Source organism: Psittacula echo, assembly GCF_963264785.1.
Source record: "Psittacula echo genome assembly, chromosome: 2".
Taxonomy (NCBI): domain Eukaryota; kingdom Metazoa; phylum Chordata; class Aves; order Psittaciformes; family Psittacidae; genus Psittacula; species Psittacula echo.
The window spans coordinates 53,736,883-53,761,147 of NC_137737.1; the positions used below are offsets into that span (position 1 = coordinate 53,736,883).

Genomic DNA, 24,265 nt, shown 5'->3' on the forward strand with positions numbered 1-24,265 from the left:
TGGAAGCAGAGCAACTGGCAACGCAGAGGTAAACCCATCTGGGCTGCTGCACTGTGGCAAGATATCGCTGCCCGGGTGCAGAACCTGGTGGTGAAGGTACGTCATGTAGACGCCCATGTACCCAAGAGTCGGGCCACTGAGGAACACCAGAACAACCAACAAGTGGATAAAGCTGCTAAGATTGAAGTGGCTCAGATGGACTTAGATTGGCAACATAAAGGTGAATTATTTTTGGCCCGGTGGGCCCATGACACTTCAGGTCATCAGGGCAGAGATGCAACATACAGATGGGCCCGTGATCGAGGGGTGGACTTAACAATGGACACTATTGCCCGGGTTATTCACGAGTGTGAAACATGTGCTGCAATTAAACAAGCCAAACGGTTAAAGCCTCTTTGGTATGGAGGACGATGGCTGAAGTATAAATATGGGGAGGCCTGGCAAATTGATTATATCACACTCCCACCAACCCGCCAAGGCAAGCGCCATGTGCTTACCATGGTGGAAGCAACCACCGGATGGCTGGAAATATACGCTGTGCCCCACGCCACTGCCCGGAACACTATCCTGGGCCTTGAGAACCAGATTTTGTGGCGACATGGCACCCCAGAGAGAATTGAATCAGACAATGGGACTCATTTCCGGAATAACCTTATAGACACTTGGGCCAAAGAGCATGGCATTGAGTGGGTATATCACATCCCCTACCATGCACCAGCCTCTGGGAAAATCGAACGGTATAATGGGCTGTTAAAAACTACACTGAGAGCAATGGGTGGGGGAACTTTCAAGCATTGGGATACACACTTACCAAAGGCCACCTGGTTGGTCAACACCAGAGGATCTGCCAACAGGGCTGGCCCAGCACAGTCAGAACTTTTACATATTGTAGAGGGGGACAAAGTTCCTGTGGTGCACATGAAGAATTTGCTGGGGAAGACAGTCTGGGTTATTCCTGCTTCAGGTAAAGGCAAACCCACTCGTGGGATTGCTTTTGCTCAGGGACCTGGATATACTTGGTGGGTAATGCGGGAAGATGGGGAAGTCCGATGCGTACCTCAAGGGGATTTGATTTTAGGGGAAAACAGACAATGAACTCAATTGTACGCTGTTGCCTGCTATAGTCCATCAACTAGAAGTCTGCAGGGCACCAGCGACTGGCTCTGACTTCCCTCCAACCATCATCCCAACAGAGAATGAACTTTGATAGAACCGGATGAGTTCTACAGTAAAGGAATGATCAGCATCAGCAGGCAACGATCCAACACTGCATACAGCTTCTTCTGCCCTTGAAAGACTGTTCCAAGAGATGGAGCCCAACATCATGAACCGAATGGACTCAGTAGCTTTATAGGAATTGGTCCGTGCACTAAGATAACAGTGCACCGAGATGAGAGTGAGGGTATATGGAAAATGTGGGATCTGAGCATGACGTGAATGGTATGGAACAAGGGGTGGATACTGTCCTGGGTTCAGCAGTGGCAGTCAGTTTTTTGTTTTTTTTCTCCTTCTTAGTAGCTGTTGCAGCACTGTGTTTTTGACTTTTGGCTTGGGAACAAAAAAAACTGATAATACCGATGTTTAGACTGACCAAGGATTTTGTGAGTCTCATGCTCTGCCAGGGAGGAGGAGGGGCCGGGAGGAAGCGGGGACAGGACACCTGACCCAGACTGGCCAAGGAGGTGTTCCATACCACAGCACGTCATGCCCAGGATGGAACTGGGAGCTACCCGGAAGGGCACGTCCCCTGGTCGGGCGGGCTGTCTTTTCCGGCGGGCGGTATCGTATTCTCTTCCCTTGTTATTTCTCTTGTCGTTGTTATTGTTGGTGGCGGCAGTGGTGATTTGTGTTATACCTTAGTTATTAAACTGTTCTTATCTCAACCCGTGGGAGCTGCATTCTTTTGATTCTCCTCCCCGTCCCTCCAGAAGCGGAGGGAAGAAAGGTGGGGGGGGGGGGGGGGGGCAGTAGACTGCGTGGTTCTGATTTACAGCTTGGGCTTAAACCACGACACGAAGTCACACCGAGTCTGCATAGGAGGGTGGGGTTATTCCACAGCAGAGATCCTTCTGCGTTCCCCCTGAAGCATGAAAATTAACAGTGCGCTGTGACTTTGTATATGCAGTGATAACTGTTGCTGGTGATGATTTTACTTGTAGAAGCACCTGATCATTTTTTGAAACTCTCAATCCATTAGCCTCAACTAATATTCTAAGAAAGCAATCCTGTTGTAATTCCCCAAGTGGAATCACAGGTATTTGTCTGCTTTGATGGTGGGTGTAACCTGCCTTTAATTAAGGTGTGGAGCGCCTGGAGGAGAACTCGATGTAGTGATTTCCTTTAATTTAGTAGCATGCACATGTGTATTTAGCAGCATGCCCCTGGTGATCTGACAATTAGCTAATAATTCTGCTGCCTGGCACGATGGAGAGAAAGCAACCAGTTGTGATTGCAATAAATAAAACCATCCCGCTGCTTCTGCTCGGAATTTGAGGACAATTTGCTTTCGTGTCTGGCTTGGGCGTACAAGGGAATACTGACTTTTTCAACAAATTGTTTTGTGACATTTTACATTTCTAAAATTGCTTTCGAGTGTGAGAACACCACAGTCTTGTGAGAGTGGCTCCTACCAGTGTGTCATTATAGTAAAAAAAGCATGCAAAAAAAAAGAAAACATGAAATATTAAGGGAGGCACCAGAATGACATTGGTTTTTTAGCTTTACAAATGTCATGGCTTGTCACTTTAAGAAGAGTTATGATGAAATTCCCATCCTGGAAACATTCTTAAATTACAGTAGTAGTGGCAGGTTTGTGTTATGATGAAAATGAACTTGAAAATGTTTTTATTCCCCACTTTATGGCAGTAGATTTGGCAATGGACATATTTAAACTTCAATGCAAAGGGAGGTGCTGTTGTGCTACTTAGTTGCTTCCTGGACTATGTAGTTGTCAAGAGAACAACGTATAAGTAGTCTTGGATGATTTGCAGATGATATTTTAATAAAGCTAATGAGCTTTTATGAAAAATCTATCACTTTGGCAGTATTTTACCCACGACAAAAATGCAATTTGTTTATTAATTTACTTATAGTGTGGTTATTATGCCAGGTCTCAGTTGAGGAATTGCACCCTATTAGTGTTGATAAATACTCACCAGGAGACAGTTTGTGTGCCAGAGGACTCAGAGTGGTAATAACGAAGATACAGTCCACATGACAGAATAGATATGGGATACGAAATGAGCTTAAGATTGCACACAGAATTTCTGACAGCTGGGAAGCAAACCTGAGGCTCAGGCCACTGCGTTAAGCATGAAACACTACTTTTCCTACTCTTATGGATACTGTCAAGATACTTTTAGTACCCATTGCTTCAGTTAAAGTTCATTAATATTTTCCAAAAATGTTCCCTTGAGGGCAACTGCTCCCTTAATATATCTGCAAAAGGACAGGTTATTTCTGAGATATTTTTGTCCATGTTGTCAAAAATAAGTGTGCAGGTATAAGAAGCTGTTATGTTTTTTTGCAAGAGATTTTTGTGCTCCACAGAGGAGCACAGAGCAGAATTCATCAACTGTCAAGGGCTGTGCCAGCATGTCTCTGTTCATGCTATTTGTGTCTGCCTCCTGGACCAGATGCCACTTGCCTTTTAGGTTAGAAACCTTCCCAAATGAGAGACCACACTCCCTGCAGGCCCTTCTGAAGTTCCCACAAAGCGGGACCCATTCTAGCTCTGTCCCATCCCAAGAGGAAAGAAGAGCTGGTCCAAAGCGCATGTGTAGGAGACAGAGGTTTACAAGAAGTGAGGTTCTGTGTTACAGGACGTTGTGCCGGACGTTGTGCTGCTTGTATGTATTTCTACAAGTGTTTTGGAGCTGTGGCTAAACTTGATTTTGAAAAGGGAGTTAATGGCTTATGCGTTTTAAACTCAGCTGACCATTTTTTAGCTGGGTTCATATATACAAGTGCTTCACTGACACAAAGGAGGGCACAGGTACTTATGAAGCTTTCTTTCATCTCTTCTTTCACCGAAATCATCCTAATAAAAGGTGCTGGTTTTCCCTACAATGACTCCCATGGCAACAATACCGTACCTAACCAGGCTGATGCACACTGGGAGGTATCTATTACAGGTAGAAGTTGTCTGATCCATATCTCCTGCTTTGTGTTGTGTAATTGGGAAGAGAGGAGCAGGCATGCAAAGGGCTTGAAACTCAGTGGCACACCGTGCCTGTGGGCACATACACTGTGGCCTTTGCTTATTCCTTCCCTGGAGACCCAAAACCCACTGCTGTCTTTTGCCAGGAACAGAGCCCTTCATTCATGAGAAATGCCCCCGGCTAAAAAAGCAGTCTCATACCCACAGAAGTACCTTGTGCATCCAGAAAGAAATAAACTCTACGTGTAGCCCAGATGCAGGCAAATCCCACAGAGGCTTTGGGTTAGCTTCTGTTAATTGTATGCACGGAGAATTTAATCTTTGCTCCTTTCTTCTTTGTTGTTTGTTTTTCTGGATTTTCATTCCGCCTTGCTGGGTGAGCCTGCACAGTGCAGTGCTGTGCACAGATATTCACACTGGCTGAAAAGCCAGCGCAGGTCCCAAAAGAGATGCAGCCATTAGAAAGGTTGTACCCAAACTCAGGGACAGTGTAATTCACAGCACTGTTGTTACTCTAAAATGGCTCCTCTATTTTTGGGACTGGAGTTGCAATCCCACAGTTGTGGCTGTGGCCGTCAGTGTAGAGACCCATAAGACGCTTAGGAACTTGTGTACTGTGCTGTGCCACATTGTGAAATGGAGATTTAAGTACTGTAGAAGGGTGCTTAGATTAAGAGGAAGAGTTTCCGGCACTGTGTTTCCTTAATGGTGATCATTCATTGCCTGTTATCTTTCAGTTGTCCAGAGAAGGGAGAGGTATGTGTGACAAATTAAAGCAGTAAAGAAAATCCTGCATTATATGTGATAATAAAATGTATGCCCACATATTGAAATTCTTTTGTGAAATTCAGGCTGTCTTTAAGAGCAAGGGGCAGTATGGAGCCCAGAGAGGTGGTACACACAGCGCCAGTGTCAGTGGAGGCAGTGCTGTGGAACGTGAGGTGTAGCTAATCCACCACATGAATAAACAGAAGCTGATTATGTTGGGACAGGTTCCGAGATTCTGATGGGCCAAGCTGAACTGAATTAATGGTGGTTTTCTTTTTATTTCCTTTTTCTCTTCTCCTCAGGTGGAAGAAAGCTACTCCACCGGCAGCCCTTCCAAAGGGCTTTTCTCCAAAGGGCTCCAGAACCGACCTTCCAGCCCCGTTTCTGCCCCTGTGAGATCCAAACATAGCCCCGGCTCACCCAAAACAGTGTTCCCTTTCCCCCACCAGGAGTCTCCCCCACGCTCCCCACGCCGAATGAGCTTCAGTGGGATCTTCAGGTCCTCCTCCAAAGAGTCCTCCCCCAATTCTAACCCGTCTACCTCTCCTGGGGGCATCAAGTTTTTCTCCAGATCAAGAAAAAGTAAGAAATTGCTCATGTTATTTCAGGAAGATACACAGTACCTCTGGGCTTGGCCCATTCTTTACCTGCGGTAGTGAAGTAAGTGCAGATGAGGCATGTGCTGATTTTTCATTATTGCTTTCACTGACCATGTGTTTTGGGTTTCTGACATGCTGGCCATTAGGGTATGGCCTCTGCAGGGCCGTGGACACCTACACAGTGCTGAGGAGGGAAATCACGCTCCAAAGCTTTGTTTAAGATTCCTGCATCCGCCTGAGTGGGAGTTTTCTGGGTGGTTTCACCAAGGCTGGTTGGATGTCAGCACTGGGGCTCGAGAACAGCTGGAGATGTTCATGGGGTTTGCAGTGGAGGTGGGCGCAGAAAGAACATCATCTGAGCAGCTAACAGAGGCTTGCCTCTGTAGACTCCATAGAGAACTTCTGTTCTTTTAAATAATATTTCTCTGCCCTGTTGTAGGAGGGGAAAGAGACCTTTACTGCATAGAAGTGAATGATACATGTTTCCAATCAAATGACCATTAAGGGAGTGTTTGAGCTCCTCTGCCAGAACATGAAAGGCATCATAGACCTGTATGGTTCAGAGCACTTGCCTGCTTTGTATCGGGTACAAATTGTACTTCCTCAGCAGCCCATGGGCTAATGCACCATTAGGGCTCAGAAATGAGCTGACTAAGAACAGGCTTCAGTTTTAAAACTTTCTTGCTGAATAAAGATTCCCAGTGCTGGTCTACAAACCCAACCTGGTCTGCCCAAGGGTTTAGCAGCTATAGGAAGAGAAAAGAGTTACAGCGGAAAGAGGGGACTATCCTACCACTGAGGGTGCTGAATTGTCAGATCATAGTGTGCTTTCCTCCTGTGAACAGAAAAAATAACTCGGTGATAAATTGTTGGCAAACCTTCTGTGACAATGTAGGTAGAGAATTAGTGATGTGTATACCTACGATTGGCTATGTTTCCTGCAACATACTGATAGCTTTCAGTGACTTTAAATAGTACAGAGGGGTCTTCTTGTTTTTCTTCATCAGAATTTACCCTAAAAGCGTTAATTTTAATCAGAACAAGTAATTTCTTAGTGACTTTTGTGCACAAGAACTTAGCTAGGCAAAGCCATATAGGACTTTATGGGAAGTTCTGCTGCAGCTTAATTGAAATGGCATCTTTCCCAGTCCTTGCCTCTCTCTAAAACACCTCCAAGAGATTGAAAGTAGCAGTCAGTGTTTCTGAAGGACTCCAAGTAGACTCCAAGCATAATTTCTATTCAAGGACATTTGTTCTTCTCTGCTTGAAGTTCAAGTATGCTTTTATGCTCTTTCTCAAGCCTCACTATAATTATAGTCCATTTACGCTCTTCTTGCTAGTCCACATATATTTAAATACTGTATGCAGTATGCCACTGATTGAGCACACAGTGAGGGGCTGGTTGCTGCAGGAGTAACAGCAATGTACACTGCACAGCAAAGCCATCTTGTGACTTTTCAGTCAATTTATTCAAGTGAACGGCACTGTTTTAGTCCTGGCTATGTACAACAGAATATTAAATAAATCAATCTTCCAGTGGTCAGCAAAATCCTTTGGATAAGGTCACATCGCTGTCACAGGAACAGGCTTGGAAGGGGGCCATGCTATATTTGAGCTAACAGAGGATACCCATGACCCTGCTGCTCCAGGGAGAGTTGCAGGAATTGTGCTGGGCTTGGAGGTTCTTGCTCTTTTGCTTTTAAGGCAGGAGGGACAGCCTTTTGGAAAAGAAGTGATGATTAAAACTGGTGTTTAAACTGATAACTCGCCCCGTTCTGCAGCTTTCTGCAAAACAGAATCTTTCTTACCATGTGCTTCATATGGTTTAGCTCTCATACGGAGAGACTAATGCACATGCATACACTTTACTAGCACGTTAAAGTAGATTTTATTCACAGTGTGCTAAACAGGGGTCAGTAATGAATTACACTGTTAGGGTTAACTATATTTAATTAAATTTTAGTAACTTTTATGTAACAAAACTTTCAGAACTTCAGGAAAGTTATTGGTTAGCATTTCTGCTGTATTATATAGTTTTTCAGAGAGAAGATTTTGCATTTTGCTACTTTGCAGATAAAGAATAACCCTATGTATTGCAAAATGCTAAATTAATTGGTTATACCTCACTCAAAACAGAGCCTCTGTGGCTTGAATAGCATTTCCTGAGTACCAAGATTTCTCAGACACTCCTCAGAGCAGATAATCTCATACCTTTGCAAATACAGGCTGGACAGAGACTGGATTGAGAGCAGTCCTGAAGAGAAGGACTTGTGGGTGTTGGTTGATGAGAGGCTCAACATGAGTGCTCGAAGCCCAGAAACCAACCGTGTCCTGGGCTGCATCAGCAGCAGTGTGACCAGCAGGTCAAGGGAAGGGATTCTCCTCCTTTGCTCTCATGAGATCCCACTTTCAGGACTGTGTTCAGCTCTGGGGCCTTCAACGTAAGAACATGAACCTGTTGGGGCAAGTCCAAGGGAGGGCCGCGAAGATGTCTTTAAACTGAAGATGGCTTTGAACTTTCAATTCAATGCAGATTTAGATTAGATGTAAGGAAGATATTGTTTACTGTGAGAGTGATGAGACACTGCAACAGGTTGCACTGAGAACCTGTGTCTGCCCTATCCCTGGCAGTGTTCAAGGCCAGGTTGGACGGGGCTTTAAGCAATCTGTGGAAGGTGTGCCTGCCCATGGCAGGGGGTTCAAACTGGGTGATCTTCAATGTCCCCTCCAACCCAAACCGTTCTGTGATTCTGTGATATGCTGTGCTGAAGAGCTGTGAGAAGAGCTAAATGTTCACATGGATCCATGTTTCCAAAGGTGCATAAATGCTTCACTGCTCAAAATTGTCACAGCCTACATGATTAAAATCCCATTCTCTCAAGCAGCTTGGGATACCTGTGTTGAAAGTGAATGAGACTTAGGTTGCTTTATCTGAACTGACTGTGTGCATTAAAATCAGCTATACTTGTCACGTTTGCTTGCCTTTACAGCCTGGCTGGTGCTCTGTTAATGGTATTGAAATGAAAATTAACTGTGATGGGCTGCATTAGGAGGAGCATCACCAGCAGGTCAAGCAAAGCCATCCTCCCCCTCTGCTCCGTGCTGGTGAGACACATCTGCAGTGCTGGGTTCAAATCTGGGCTCCTCAGTGGAAGGGAGGCAGGGGCATATTGGTTCAGCAAAGGGCCACTGCAATGGTCAGGGACTCTGATGCATGATGTAGGAGGAAGAAGAAGAACTTTTTGCTGTCTTCAGTTACCTACCAGGGTTATGGAGAAGGCAATGCCAGGCATCTCAGGGATGCCCACAGAAAGGGCGGGAGGCAGAGAGGGAAGCTCCAGGCAGGTGTAAGAAAAGTGTCCTTGATGGGGGTGATACAGCTTTGGAGCTGGGGTCCGGAGGGGCTGTGAAATTGCTGCCCTTGCAAATTTTAGTAAGTCTACTGGACAAGGCTGTGAGCGTCCCAATTTGAAGTTGAACTGCTTTGAGCAGGGGTTGGACCAGAGACTTGCAGAGGTCCCTCCCAGCTGCAGCTCTTCTGGGAAACTGCACTGGAGCCTTCCCTTTGGGTTTGTATCAAATCTGTATTTTATCCAGGCAATCTGTAATTAAAAAACAAACAAAAAAAAAAAAAAAAAAAAAAGAAAAAAGGAAAAGAAAAAAGAAAACAGAAAACAGAAGGACCAGATTAGAGTTCACAAGGGTTTGGGGTTTTTTTGCCCCCCACTTTCTATGAAATGAGCCTGTGCTGCACTCCTTTCCCTATCATCATGGAGCAGTATGTGGGGGAAGTATATGCAGTCTTTGTTTTAAATGACATACCCATCTTTCCTCCACTTCCTCCTCCTACGCATTGTTCAAAACACAGACTAACCTGTTACTCTGCATATTCCTTGTTTTTCTTGGAAGCAACTTCTTCCTAGCTTGTTTTCATTTTAAAGGCTATGTGCGGTATTCTCAGTGCTTTCTTTCCCATGTAGTTGCTCTTTTCCCACCGAAGTTATTTTGCCTTTTGAATATATGCAGTTTAGGAAGGGCATTAATGGTTAGGGTAGGGCAATACTAATACAGAAAGTGATTTGCAGACATGAGGCTTAAAACATTTTCCACTTAAGGGTGGGAGTTTAAAGCTGTTGCTCATCTTTAATACCGCATCACTTGATTTGGCAATAGCCAAAAGTTCATCTTTGTGTCTTTTCCCTCTGGTTACCCCAGTTCAGCAGCTGGTCATAACCCCAGTGCTCTGATCTGACAAAAAAATTGCCTTGAAATGAAAAACACCTTCCCACAACGTGTACTTGGCTGCCAGCCACTTCAGGTATTTTGTAAGTACAGCTTCAAGACAGTAAACTGCTGGTTGCAGCTTCATGTCCACATCTCACCTTTGAGAAGGCAACATATCCACCTCAGGCCCCTCTGGAAGAGGTTCTGTGGGACCTTTTTGGGTGAGGTGTGTGCGTGGCCACTGGTGCAGCCCCTTTGGTTCAGGAAGTTCACAGCAGAAAAATCCAAGACAGCTCTTTGCATGCTGGGTTTTTGTACACGTACTTTGAAATGTAATTCTTGGCTTTTTAATTTCTTTTATGTCTGAGAATTTCGTTGCAACAGCACTCACAGACCGACAATTGAAAACTGAGTATGGATTTGGGAGGAATTAAGCTTGGCTTTGAGGTGATGCAGATGGCTTGCTAGTGCTGTTCCCCCACACTATGAATCTTGGTAGATGCAGTCCCACCTGGTGCTGCCCATCTTCCAGTTTCCAAAGCCAGGCACCTTCTGCAAGTGGAGACTTGGCTCTGTGAGATGTAGAGCTCAGTACTTGGGGTTTACCCATCAGTGTGGGCATGTGAGCAGCCATGGAACATCAAGCAATTACATTTTAATTGGATACAAAACAAAAGAGTGAACTGGAGTTACCTGTAACTACCAAGAGACTTCTACAGAGCTGACACTGATTTCCTACATGTTTTTTCAGAGACAACAGGAATAAAGGATGAATGAAGAGGTGCAAGTTGAAGTTCGAGGTGCTGTGAAAAGTGACTTCAAACTTGCTATTGTGGAACTGCTTCCTAAGTTCTCTTAGGTTTACTCAAAACTGCATGAAGTGCTCTCATGAGGAACAACTTGGGACCTGGTGCTCCAAGATGTTATTGAGTCTTGGCTGTGTTGGGAGTGCATTTCTCATGTGTGCCAGATTGCATGAGCAGGTATGATGCCAAAACAAAGAAGTGACACAAACTTACTCTCAGTAAAGCAAACTGAGGTGATCCAGAGTAAACATAGGAGGACAACCTTCACTAGGGGAAAACACAATGCAGATTATACTTTTCTTGCATAAGATGTTGCTTCAGAGCCAGTACATCTACAAATAAATGAGGAGAGCTTTATTTTACTGAGTGGGAATTAGAGAGCTACCCCTGCAGATAGGCTAAAATCAAGTACCCCTAATATTTTACTTGAAGTAGGTGTTTGTATGCAATTTTAATCATTAAAGTGTATTTTTTTCCATGGGGCTGAATGCCCCATCTGGAGGATAGGAGGGCATTTTCCAGTCCTGCCTCCCCTTTCAAACCCATCAGTTCAAGTAACAGCAGTTCTCTTGACATATTGATCGTGCTGCCAGTTTTAACAGCAACAGAAATCAATTGAAAGGTTTCCATTGACTTTAAAGCTTTGGGCTGTGGTGGATGGGATTGAAAGATAAATTTAGCTCGGAATTGAAACTTGTCTACAGATCTTTGAACTGAAAATTACACAGCTTTCAAACACCTTGAAGCTGGTGGTCAGATTTGAATCAGTGAATTTGCACTGTATTGGAGGAAGGAAATGTTTTTCAATATAAAGTTTCAATTTTCTGTCTTTTTGTAGTAATTTTTCTCCTTATGAAATTTAATGCTATTAACTAAACTATTAGGCCACTAGGATTCATAAGGAGGGCTTCTGGTGCTCTAATAATAAAGGCCCAAATAGTTGGGATATTTTTTCTTCAAACAGCAAGATGCAATGCAGAATGTTTGTCATATATTTTACTCACTGTAATACTTCATTTTCTTGGAGAACATCTTGTGGTTAGACTGTGCCCTCTGTAAGAAAAGCTTATGACTGTACTAACTTTTACCCATAGATGGAGCAAGCAGCTCTCTATTTGCAGGAAAGAAAAGGGGAAAACCCCACGTTCAGCTCCACTCCTTTGAAGGCCTCCCGACTGTGCTAAAGCTTCACTTCAACCTTTAATTTGTTTCCTCCTCAGATATTACTCCATATTCATGACATATAGGTAACAACTTACAGTGAAGTGGAGTTTAGTCCAACGCAGGCTGTTGTGGAGGGCTGGCAGCCAGACGCAGGCATTCCACGCACTGGAATTCCATTGACTCAAGCTATTTCCCACCGTTATTCTTTAGGAATACCTTCCTGTGACACTCGGTGCCATGCAATGGGATGTCCTCCTTCGTGCCAGGTGATGGAGTCTGTATTTGGATTTTTATTTGCTAAATTGATAAATTCACCCCATAGTCTTGGACCCTCCCTGCCTTGAGACAACATTTGTAAAGAACCATCGATTATGACCTGCATCGAGATGCTGAATAGCTAAGGCCACTTCCATCTTCAGTTTTCCAGCTCTGTTCACAGTCGCCCTGCCTTCTGAACGGGCCGGTGGGTGGGATACCAGAGGGAAAGGACATGAGGCAGCTTGGATTTCTGGCTGTGACTACCCCTCCCCATGCAAGATGAAGGGAGCAGGTTGGAGCAGGTTGGGGCTGCTCGGTCCCAGTTCACCTTGGGAGGGTGGTGTAAGCTCTTCCCCCATTATCCCATAAAAAGCAGGAAAGGAGCAGAGCTGTTTGTCTTCCTTTGTGTTCCAGTACTGCTGTGCAAAAATATCTCGTCATAATTTTTCAAGCTTGCTTTGCCTGGAGAGCCAGACAGGGACTGTCACTTTTCATTTTGGTCTTGTCTGCACTAGAGAAATGACTTTTTGCAGACAACATGTGTCAGCACTGCTGCAACAGAGCTGGTGCCACACTCAGCTTTGCATGGCCAAAGACCATTCAGCACTGTTTCTCCAGCCAGTAACTGACATCTGCTGTCAGCAATAGATGATTTTTCTGGTTAAAATGTGGCTGTGGTGATTGGTCTTAACTTATTTGGAATATCTTTCAGTGTGCTTCCCTTTTCAACTTAGTTTCCTATGGCCATGAAGTGGAGTACATCCAGTATGCTTTTATATTCTTTACCACTCTTTCTAGGAAAGAAGGACTTTTTAGTCTATCTTCAAATTACTAATGATTTAGATACAATAATGCAAGAGATGCTTCTAACTTTCGTCTGTAGGGTATGGTACAGACCTGCAACCAGATTCATTCCCATTTTTTATCTCTTTCCTGGGTTTTAAACCATGGAACATACCGTAAGCGATCAGACTTTTAAATATCAACCAAGTTAGTATTTCTTGTGATGTATAGACAAGACCTTAGTTTTATATTTGCTCTTTTAGTGACTGCTGCTGGCATGCAGAGGAAATAGAAACTACGATTTGAACATCTCTAAAGGCTGATGAGCCCTGGTGGCATTTCACTGCTGGTCTTCTTGGTGTCCTTTGGTAAGAGAGGTCTGCAGAGCAGTGCTCATGTACGTGTGACTTTGTTCCCCCACAGATAGATATGTAAGCAACAGTAAACCTAAAGAGAGAGTTTTGCACTCTCAAGCTGGCTAATCACGGAAGATCATTTGGAAATAATTTGTAGGGGATTTTTTTGTGGTTATGGGTTGGCTTGGTTACAAATGCTGGAGAAATCCCGTTTATTTTAGTAGGTTTCTTCACACATCTAATGTTAAGTACATTGTTTTATCTGAATCTTAGTAAATGTTTGTCACAATCCCATTGAAAATGCATTGTGCATCCCAGCTCTTTTGATATGTGGTTAGAGTCTGAAGTATTATTAATCACTCAAGGTGTCAGATCCAAGCTTTACAGATGTCATAGGTACTCAGCTTCTTTAGATAAAGTTCATGGGAAAATTGGCTGAATAAACATGATAAGTGTTAAACAAATCACTATGCTGATCTGGAAAAATATGGAATGAAAGATCACAAGGCAGAAAAAAAATGCATAGTTTGAGGAATATAGTATGTGTAGCAAAGCACATTTTTAACTCCCAGGCTCAGTCCAGTGGCCTCTAGCTTGTAGGTAGCCCTTGCTGGGCGTCTGTGAGTTTTGGACTAGACGAAAACACTGACTTTGAAAAGAAAATAAAAGCCACAATAATGATAGCAAATGACTGTGCATTGTGAGAGTCAATAGGGTGAGGCATTGATTACTCTTGTGTCTCAATTCATGGGCTTTGTGGAAATGAACATTTGCTTTATGCAACCTTTGTGGCTGTGAAAGCATCTTGATGGAGAGGCCTGGTGATAACCAGTGATTAGTCTGAGAGGGTTTTAAAGACTTCACACAGACTCTGCTATTTGCCTGCATGGATTACTAGATTTGTTCCCTGTTTTCAATTTGTATTTTGTTTTCCTGTTGACCATAAACACAACTGAAGATAATATTCCCATTTGTATGGGAAGAAAGCATGGGCAGACACCACAGTCTCACAGCTAAGCTGGTTGGTATAAACCGTCTCATGAGCTGTCAGTGTCTTCTTTAGCACCACATCACTGGCAGAGTCGTGAGTGGGCAAGGAGAGCCTGTAGCATCCGTTTTGATTTGATCAGGGGTTAGAGCACCTTATAAGCAGCTTGTATACAGCAGCAGTAATCATCCAACTACAGAGTCGCTGTTGTGGATTGTTTCAGGGTTGGTTTGGGTTTTTTTTTTTTTGTATTACTATTTTTCTTCTCTACAGGCTTCCTGCTATGCCCTTTTCTGTTTTGCAGTTTACCCAGTATTTGAAGATTCTTCTCTATCTTTAAGTATTTATTGTCTTACATTATGGAAAATATTAATATGTGTGTACTTCATATGCAAAATAAGTACTCGGAGTCTTTGATGATCAACCATCAAAACACCTCAATTTCTTAGCTTTCTTGAAGCTTGCCTTAGTGTTTCTATAAACACGCTTTGATGGTAGGCAACTGCAGCAGTTTGCAATGGCGTTTCTTTATGCTTAGCTTCTTGCAGTATCGCCTGCTGCTTACAGCTTTCACATCCCGAAGTGTAAGTGCAGTTTTGAAAGCCCCATGTAGTTGTGTGACACAGGACTGCAGTGACAAGTACCTGTGGGTAGCTATGCCAGCCAGATAGTGCCACATTGTGTGAGCCCAGACTGCATCTCCCTGGGAGCTCCTATATGATTGTGAAACATAGGTGCCCTCCTGTGGGCATCCCAGTGCATCTCTTTGCTTCATGGAGAGGCTGGGAATTGCCTTGCTTGCCTGGAGATGCTTTGGCTTAGGTTTAGAGCAGGATGCTAAGGACCTTTTATTATGCTTCTCTTTTTTTCCTGCTAAATCCATTCAAAACAGCAGGGGCTAAAAACATGCCTCCCTCCAACCTGTTTAATGGCAATGACTTCAGCAGTTGTTCAGGAAAACAACTTCTCTCCTCATCCCAGGAGGGTTTGCCATTGCCCTCAGGTCAGGATATGGCCCTCAGTATCAAGATAGACATTTAGTGTCATTAACAAATGCACGGACCCTAATGCAATTCACTTTTTGGCTAGCGAAGGCATGCAAAGGTAAGCCGTTAATCACATATTCTTCAACAAACACTGTTATTTGGGAGTTCAGAGCGTATCGTTTCAGGGTCACTGTGAATGTGTCTGCTTCATTGCCTGCCTGAGCTGGGCAGGTTTGGTGTCAGATTTGTTTGCTTAACCTCAGTCTAAGGTTTCCATAGCTTCTTCACAGTCTGTCCACAGAACCTCTTAATGGCGAGAGGACTGTGCTTGGCAACGCAAGCTGTAACTCCAGCAGGATGATGCTGTTTGCAGTTCTGCAGTTGCTCCAATTTCTCTTGCATGCCAATGTGCCCCCATAGCTCTGAGCAGCCGGCGGCCAAAACTGGCTTCAATCCATGCAAAATAAAAATCCACATCTAAATGCTCTGAAGGTCAAGACTTTCTGGAGAGAGGGTGGAAGAATTGCAGATGAGCTAATGCTTAATAGTGGAACAAGAGTAGCTCCAGTTGGCAAATAGTGCCTGTGTTAAGCATCTCTATTAAGTGCCTGCTTCCTTCATATTTGCTAGAGAAGGGGAGAGCTTGGCTATGTTAGGTGCACTTTGAAGGATTTCTGAAAGACAAGAAGCACAAACAGCCACTGAAGTATGTGGCCACGTAATAAAAATGGGCTTTTGGCATAGGAGCCCTCAGCAAGGCAGCACTGGCCTAAACTTGTTTGTGAGAGCTAACCTCAAAAGTGAATCAACACAAACATTTAGATGAGCAGATAGCTAAATTTTTTCATCTTTTAGAAGAAAGTATTGCTACTTTCAGTAAATTAAAAGTAATTAAAACGTGGCTTCTATCCCTGCAAAGATCCAATTCTGCTGTGTTACGTGTATTTAAACACATCTGAATTTCTACATCTGGCCTCAGATTGACAGAGGGGAAGATTTGACCATTCGGCTCTGAGTACGGTGGAACAATTTCCAGGCTTGAGTGCCTGAAGTTAATGGTATAAATTCCTGCTGATACACCTAAGCCGGTTGACTTGAGAAATAAAACAACATTCTTAACGAAACAGAAAAACCCAAACAAACAAGAAAAGAAATATTTTGGCCAATTTCAGCAATATTTGCTTGTTACCCCTGTGAAGGTGGTGAACAAGAACAAATGGTTTCCTACCTGGGGTTCTAAGTTTCACTGTGTTGGGTTTTCAAAGCAAGAGGAAAGCCCTTACTTCAAATGCAATCAAAGGCACTCTCATTGACAAAAGCCTAATTACAACCCTTCCCTCCTCAAAAACATTAATAGTGAGTAATGAGGATTATTGTGGATCCGACATCTTGTATGTTTGCTGGCATTCACGGAAATCTTCCAAGCAAATGCTGGGGATTAGCACAAACCAGTTTGTACAGCTGTCTAGATTTCATTGGATCACAAGCCCAGTCTGCAGAAAAATATGTGGTTTATCAGCAATTCTTATTGGTGCTAAGAGAAGACAGGCAGGGAGAGATGTTCTGAATCTGGAGAAGTGGTCAGTGGCTAGGGGGTAATAGGTATGGGCTTTGCTGTAGTAGTTAGGAACATCTTGTAGTAGTTAGGAACATCTCCCTGGTTTTCATGGTTGTAGAAACAAAGATCAAGAAGGAAAATGAAGTTTCTCTTTTTTCTTAATTACATTAAGGTATTTAATAAATGGCCATCACTTTGGTATTCCTTTGTGGTGGGCCCTGATTCCTTCAAGTTTGCTTCACCAAAGTGGAATTTTGCTCTGGTATTATCCAGACCATTGTGGTGAAGAATGTGTAAAAAACATTAGAGTATGAAAATGCAAAACCAAAAATAAGCATGCCTTATTTCTGAATGTTATATGGAACATTTTCATGTAACAGTAGCACACATAGAGCCATAGAATCAACTAGGTTGGATCTTTCAGATCATCAGGTTCAACCGGTACCTCAGGGCTGCCCAGACCACCACTAAACCATGTCACTAAGGCCCTCATCTACAGAGTTTTCGAGCACTTCCAAGGGTGGGAAGGTGGGGGAAAAGGTGATGTGGAGCTTCTGTGCAAGGGAGATGTCCTCAGGGAGGTTTCTGGGTTTCTGCCCGCGGTGATGTTTCACTTTTTCCTTTAACTGCAGAGTTTAGGTTTGATGAAGGGAGGTAAAATCTCAGGTATTTTTTCACATGAATAAGCCCTGGTGGGGACTCAAGGACGGTGGCTACATTGGGATTGTCCCCACCTTCAGAGGATGGTGCTGGAGAATCATATGGCCATTACAGAGAGTGAAACTGGGGGCAAGGCACCTCGTTACATGTGGCTGTGGCAGGGGCTGGAGAAGCTCTGGGTGGCTGCAGCCATCTCAGTAACCCAGGAGAGCTTGGGATGCACAAGTTAGAGGAGGAGAGGGGGAAAATCCTTGGGAAACTGGCCTCAGGTCAGCTTTTGTTCCAACTGCAGTTTCTTGGCATGGGTTTTGTTATTAAAAACATGTCACTGCAATTAAATCACATTAAAATCAAACAAGCTGATGATGAGCACCACTCAGAAGTCACGCTGCTGTTAAACTGATCCGTCATTTTGGGATAGGCAGTGTCTGGAACTTTGTTTGGAATAGGTGGAAGCCACCATAGCAATTACAGGAAGCCTACATCACCTTTCCATTTGGAAAAACAGTATATGAAGAGAATGAACATTGTCAGCAGAGGAGCTTACAAAGCAAACAGTTGTGCTGCAGAATGAGAAACTTAAACTTGCTGCCTGCAGCTGCTTCCCTGGGGAGCCCAGGCACAAACCCAGGGAGTGGGAATGTCTATGGAGCACTTACCTGCACCACCTGTGCCATACCTTTAACCATAGTTTGGCTCTAGGTTAGCTGAGAGAGCCAAGAGAGGGTCCAGCTGCCCTGGGCTGGAGATCTCATCTGTGCTTGGAAAAGAAATGTGGATTCACACCTTCTTTTTCACTCTTTTATTGCATTTTGTATTTAAGAAGAGGTGTGCAGCTGGGAGGGGGTGAGTTTTTCTCATGCATTTGTGGGTCTTCACTGTGAGCGTCCTGGCACTGCCTCCATGCACCAGCTTTTGAATCCTCAAACCATCCAAGTGCTCTTACAGTTCCCAGCCACAAGAGGCTCAGTGGAGGCAACATCAAAAGGCATCACTACAAAATGAGCCTGTTGAGTTGTCTCCATCTTTCGTGTCCATTCCAGTTTTAAAGTTGAAAGTAAAATAGATGGTGTTTTTAAGGGCTTGTTTCTGGTTCAAGCTTTCTGTCTGTATTCTTCACGGCATCAGTAATTTTTCCATGTAAATCTTTTACTGGTGGTTAAATTGCAGGACTGCGAGTGCTATGACAGAAAGGTGTCTTCTCCATGCAGAGCTGTTGAAGCCAGCACAGTGTCCAAAATCTCATGTCTGCTACTGCTGTGATCATAGAACCATAGAATCAACTCAGTTGGAAAAGACCTTTAAGATCAAGTCCAACCTTTACCACAGGGATGCCAAGACCACCACTGAAGTGTGCCACTAAGGGCCTCATCTATATGTCTTATGAACACTTCCAGGGACAGTTATTCCACCACTTCCCTGAGGAGTCTGTGATGAAAGGAAAAACAGAATTACACTGTGTAGATGAACCTAACATGTTCACTTCTTTGTGGCTGGAATCAGTTGGAAGGAGTTACAAGGTTATGGTACATGTTCTTGTTGCATTCATGTTTTATTTACTCTCTTGAGGTGATGCTATCATGATGTTTATTGATGATACATGGATTTTTTTTTTTTTTGGAGAAGCAATTGCAAGGAGCAGGAGAGTATGCCCCTTGCTTCCTTCCGTGTGGCTAAACCAAGTCATCTGTGCAGAAGGGCACTGATGTTTGGGATGGGATTGTTGAAAGAGAGAGTTGGCTGTTTGCCTATTTAAAGCCTGTGACATTAGTAAGTAAATAAAACAAGTGACACTAAAGAAAGTATCTGAACAGCACGTCATTCCCTTTGGAAAATAACACCACGTGGTGCTAAAATCTGCTGCTGTGGAGCACCAGCACAGCTGTGCATCGTTCCTCACTTGGGAACCATGTCAAGGACCAGTCTGGAAAAATGATCTGCAGTGGACTCATTTTTGACTTCTTTGTCATCCAGCTGCCAGCAAGAGGAGTTCAGTGCTGGATTTTTTTATATGCACTTTGGTCCTGTTTCTGCCTCAAGCTCTCTCTCAAATCCTTCCAGATTCGTTACCATAAAAGATAATACAACACTACAGCACTTCACTAAAAGGCATCCAGGACTGTTTCTTCAAACACTAAGGCACAATTAGACTGGGAGCAGGACAGCAATAAGGGGAAAGACCTGGGAAATCTGCTTCCCTTTAAGAGTAGCTGAATTTTTGCCATCAGTGAAAACCTGGAATCCACCCACTCTAACAAAAAATTAGCAGGTACTCGATAGTGCTCTTCTTTGCGCCAGGACTCCTTGGATACCCACCAGTAATGATTTACTGTAAGCACTCCCTGAAAAGCAATGGTAAATCTTGCTGCCTTCTGCTTTGGAAGTCATGGAGAGACAGCTGAGCAAACCTCAGCACTGGCAAATGCAAAACATAAAATACTGTCATTGGGCCATGATAAAGAAGGAGCCAAGTGTTAATCACATAAACAGATTCTCGTATACTTTCCCCATGCTATTTTATAAAGTGCTTATATAACTGAAAAGATTAACCTTGGAGGAAGGCAGCTAGAAAAAATATTTTTACGGCTTCTTATTTACAATTTTACTATGGTTGAGGAATTAGTTTGCATTTTACAAAGCCAGAAAGCGGGGGAGGAGAGAGGAGGAGGGATGCGAATAAGGGGAGATGCTTGCACAGCTCTCAGAATATTAAAGAAAAACTAAAATCCAGAGGAGTTATCACTGTCAAATGCAGACACGCAGGCAAATCCTGTACTGGAGCAGGACTCGGTATCCAGGCAACGTCAACACTTTTTGCTAAGCTACTGCCAGCGCTGCTGACAGCTTTTGCCACTTTATGGTCACAGCAGAAAAAGAAAATGCCTGACATCACAGAAATTCTTAGGAATTAGTTTCTCCTCAGTCCAGCAGGTGCAAGGCTCAGCAACACGCAGCACATGCACATCTTGCAAGCAGTCAGAGGGAAAAAGCCTTTGATGGCTAGGAAGGTGTGGGGTTCCTCATTTCTCTCTAAACCTGGCACTTCATCTTCCCAGAGTTTCTTATCCTCTCCCTTGGACACTTAGATTCTTACTGTGCATGAGGAAATGGATCATGTTTGTTTAACCCATTTACAAGCAACTTCTGCCACTGCGTTATAGGTTGCAGAGTTAGTGGAGTCTCAGTTTGCTATGCTGAGAGCCTCCACCTCTTCTTTCCTAGTTCCTTGTGCATGCTGCAATACTCAAGTGCCTAAATAGGACAGGAACTTCATTAACATGCTAATAATGTTAATATATGAAGGGAAGAAACCCTTGCATTTGCAATCTTACAGGGGTAAGCTGGGACTGATAGGTGCAGAATACGTACAGTCCAGTGGGCTTAGTGCTGCGAGGCTGTACAGCCTGTGCTGTGGAGCAGGTAAAGAAAGGACACCGGTTTGCTGTGTTCACTTGCCAAAACGCAAGTATTTTTGTGCTGGAAGTTTTAATACAGCAAAGCTAAACCTTTTCTTGGAGCTGAGAAGTTAAAACTGTGTTGAGGAGCCAGGCTTATTCTTTGCTGTGGATCAACACAGGGACCACTGAGCGCTTTCTAGGCACAGCTGCATGTTTTGTGCTCTTGGAGCAAAAGCAAAACTGTCTTTCACCTTGAGAAATGCCTTGTGACAGCAACCAAGAAAAGGTCGGTAAGACACAGAGTTTCCTAAGCATTAACGCCAAGTAATGCAAAACCCAGTAAAACTTGTTGCTGAACTTGAAGATGTTTAGCTTGTTGCTCACTAAGTAGCCAAGTGTATTATGAGGAGGTGCATGGGGAGCTGCTAAGCGGCAGAAAGTCCTTTGGGCTCTGCTGGTGCCTCACGTCTTCCCTCCCATGAGGGATTTGTGCAGGCTGTGATGTGGCAGGTTTGTGCAGGCAAGGGAGGTAAAAACTGGGGCAGGAGCATCCCCCTCTGCTCTTGGCTCCCCCCAGGGTTTTGCGTGTGACCCTCAGTGGATCTCCTCTGGGTTTTGGTCAAGTTTCATTAATTACTGTAGCCTAAGAGTTAATTTTGTAGTAGGTAACTGTAAATAGGGAGGGCCGAAAGGTGAAGGGGGAATTTGGAGGGATTGATTTAGGCTGGTGATGCTGAGGGCTGTTATTCAAAGTAAAGACCAGCAGGACCTTCCTTGTCAATGCTCTGCTTGATGCAGGAGCCTGTTACGTCTTTTATACATGTTGTGCAGAAACAAAACCCCAGACACTCAAATTAATATAAAGACTTCTTTGAGAAGCTCAGTTTTTCTGGCAATGAGCCTGGTTTTTGCTACTAACGCCAGTGGGAGTTTTGTCTCTTGGATTAAGGGTTGATGGATGCTCTCCACTCTGTGCTTGCATTGCCCCACTCCAAGCAATTCCTAAAGACACGGGGATTTTGCTGTTTGCCTTTGAACGCATAGGCTTGTAATGGATATAGGCAACAAATAAGTATGAAGGAAAGCCAGGAACCTGTGGTCACCATAAATACCTACTTCATCTGCTGTAGGTCTTTGTTTTCTGTAAGATTTTTAATTGTCTTTCTGGTTAATAGGGATAGAAAAGGGATTAGTGCAAGCATGAGACTCTTGCAGTGCAGTAACACACAGCATCTGAAGACAGCTTTTCACCTGGAGCTTTCACAGAGATGATGTGAGTTGTCCCTGGCTGTGCAATTGCCCGGTAGCAGAGCAGAGAATAAACCCAAGGTCTACTAATGCCATACTCAGCTCCATTTTGGTGTTCCTTTCTCCCCTCCTCTGCCCTGTAGGTATTTTATTATGAGTGGAAACAACCTACCTAGTTTAAGGAATATGTAGCTTGGAGCAATAATTTCTGTTTGTGTCTATTAGCACAGAGGTTTTAATGATTTTTGCTCCAGTGACATGCTTGCAAATAAGATGTCAGGCTTGCCAGGCCCTATTGCTAGCTGCCAAGGTGATGACGGAGTGTGTTTTTTCTCCCCACAAACATGTATTATGTACTAGTAACAAAAACATTCAGTCTGTAACACTGATAGGTTTTTACAGGCTATCTGAGGCAACCTGGACTTCAAAAACCAGAATTGCACCAGGCTGCATGATGGAAATCTCATAGGGCTGTGTTAGAAATGTGCCCCTGAAAACAGAGACATCTGAGTGAAGGACTAAGGATGGCAGGATGCTTTTGGGGCAGACCAAGAAATTCAGGAGTTTAACTTTGTGCTTTTGGATGTATCAGAACTCTGTAACCATAACACTGAGTTCCTGCTTTGATTCTTGATGTGGAATTTAGACTGATTAGTGATGTTTGAGCTACTTGGTAGAGTGGTTTTTACTTTAAGCACTGAAGCCACTGCAAGATGCTGACCTTTGACAAGGTTTGAGAATCTGACTGCACTGTACAAGTTCTGGTCATCTGTGATACTAGTTTAGATCACTTTCAAATGACTTTTCAAGGTACAAATCATAGTATGCATTGCTGAGCTAACGCACCAATGAAAGAGATTTCATGGTCCCAGAAGTCTCTCCTCAATGTGAGGCTTAATGTGTTTTGAGGAAGTGAATGGGGAAGGATGCTGCCTGCAAATTAAGTGTCAGTCTCAGAACTGTGTTGAACTGGGATGTGCCTGAGCACTGGTACCTGCCCTCTGGTTCACAAGGGCATCCCGAAACATGAATGACTAAGGAAGTGTTGCACAAGGAGTTGCTGTGATGTTGCCTCTTCTCCACTGTCTCTGGCTTTCAGGCAGTCCCCCTGAGGACACAGTTAACAACAGCCTTTTCAGTCTCTTCCTCTTTTCACAACTAGCTGTTGTGAAAAGGTTTCAGTCTATTTCTTCTCCTGTCAGGTATAGTGTGTGCACACTGTCAGGGTTGGCTTCTCCAGGAATATTCTCCTACTGCCTTGTATCTCCCAGGTTTGTCCTTCTTGACATCTAGACATAAAGATTCAAGAGGCTTTCTCTAGCTTGTTTCCGCATTGGTCCCAGCCAACCCCCTGAGATTTTTCACACAATAACTGTAACAGCTCTGACTTTTACAGTGCTTGGTGTTTTCACTTGCACAGTGAATGAATGGGGAACTTTCTACCACCCAAGCTGTCCCACACTTCCATTAGGTTCATTCTCATCATAGGCTTGTGGCTCCTGCAGTCACAGCAGACTCCCAGCTGGATGCCATGGATGTGTCGGATGTTTTTTTCCAAGTTACCTGTCTGCCACTTACATTAGTTGGTAGAATCATCAAGACTGATGGGGCTTGGAGGGTTTCTAGATCATTGTATACAGTAAAATAATGCCAGCTTTCCCTCACATGTCCACTGTCTCAATCTTTGTCCCTTCTGTATCCTGGCAGATTGCTAAAGTACCTCTGTTACCATCTCAGGAAGCTGCGGGGTCTGTCTTTCACACTCTGCTTTCATCTCTCTTAAAAAGTCAGTAAAGTTTCTTTTGCTATCAAAATCGTGATGTTTGATCTGGGTGCAAAAATCTCAACCCCCACCCCAAACCATCTACCCCAAAAAGACAACCTGAAAAGAGAAACCAGAATGATTTTGAATGACTTCTCTTCCAGATCTCATGTAAGTGATAATAGATGTTTCCTCCTCTATACTCCCATCTCATCTGGCAGATCTTCCATAATCTGGGTGACTAATTCTAGTAATCTCTTTGCAGCTGAGGCATGTGAGACTATCACCTCACGCACACAGTGGTTTAACACAGTGTGAACAATGTGTCATGTTCTTGCAAAGGCAGGAGCAGAGCCATGAAGTTCAACAGACTTGTTCTGTTCCTCACTGGTATTGACACAGCTGCATGGGGATTTTTGGGAAGTCACTTCTACCCTTGCAGAAAAGCTACAAATCATGGTACTTAACTTCCCTTCGGCTAAAGATGAAAAGGTGCTCCATCAGATATGAGATCTAGCTGGAGGTGGTTCCTAAGACGTTTACCTTGG

At 43.9% G+C, this 24,265-nt stretch overlaps 1 protein-coding gene across 3 annotated transcripts in view; it reads left to right on the plus strand.

Annotated features, from left to right (window-relative positions):
• The window catches only part of PRKAG2 (protein kinase AMP-activated non-catalytic subunit gamma 2), a gene marked incomplete at its 5' end in the record, with an annotated part of 225,434 nt that overhangs the window by 76,529 nt on the left and 124,640 nt on the right, over nucleotides 1-24,265 (plus strand). For all 3 annotated transcript variants that reach the window (XM_080611091.1, XM_080611092.1, XM_080611093.1), the window contains one exon: nucleotides 5,230-5,509. In XM_080611091.1, the coding sequence (XP_080467217.1) occupies nucleotides 5,230-5,509 (280 nt within the window). The remainder of the gene's footprint in view (nucleotides 1-5,229; nucleotides 5,510-24,265) is intronic.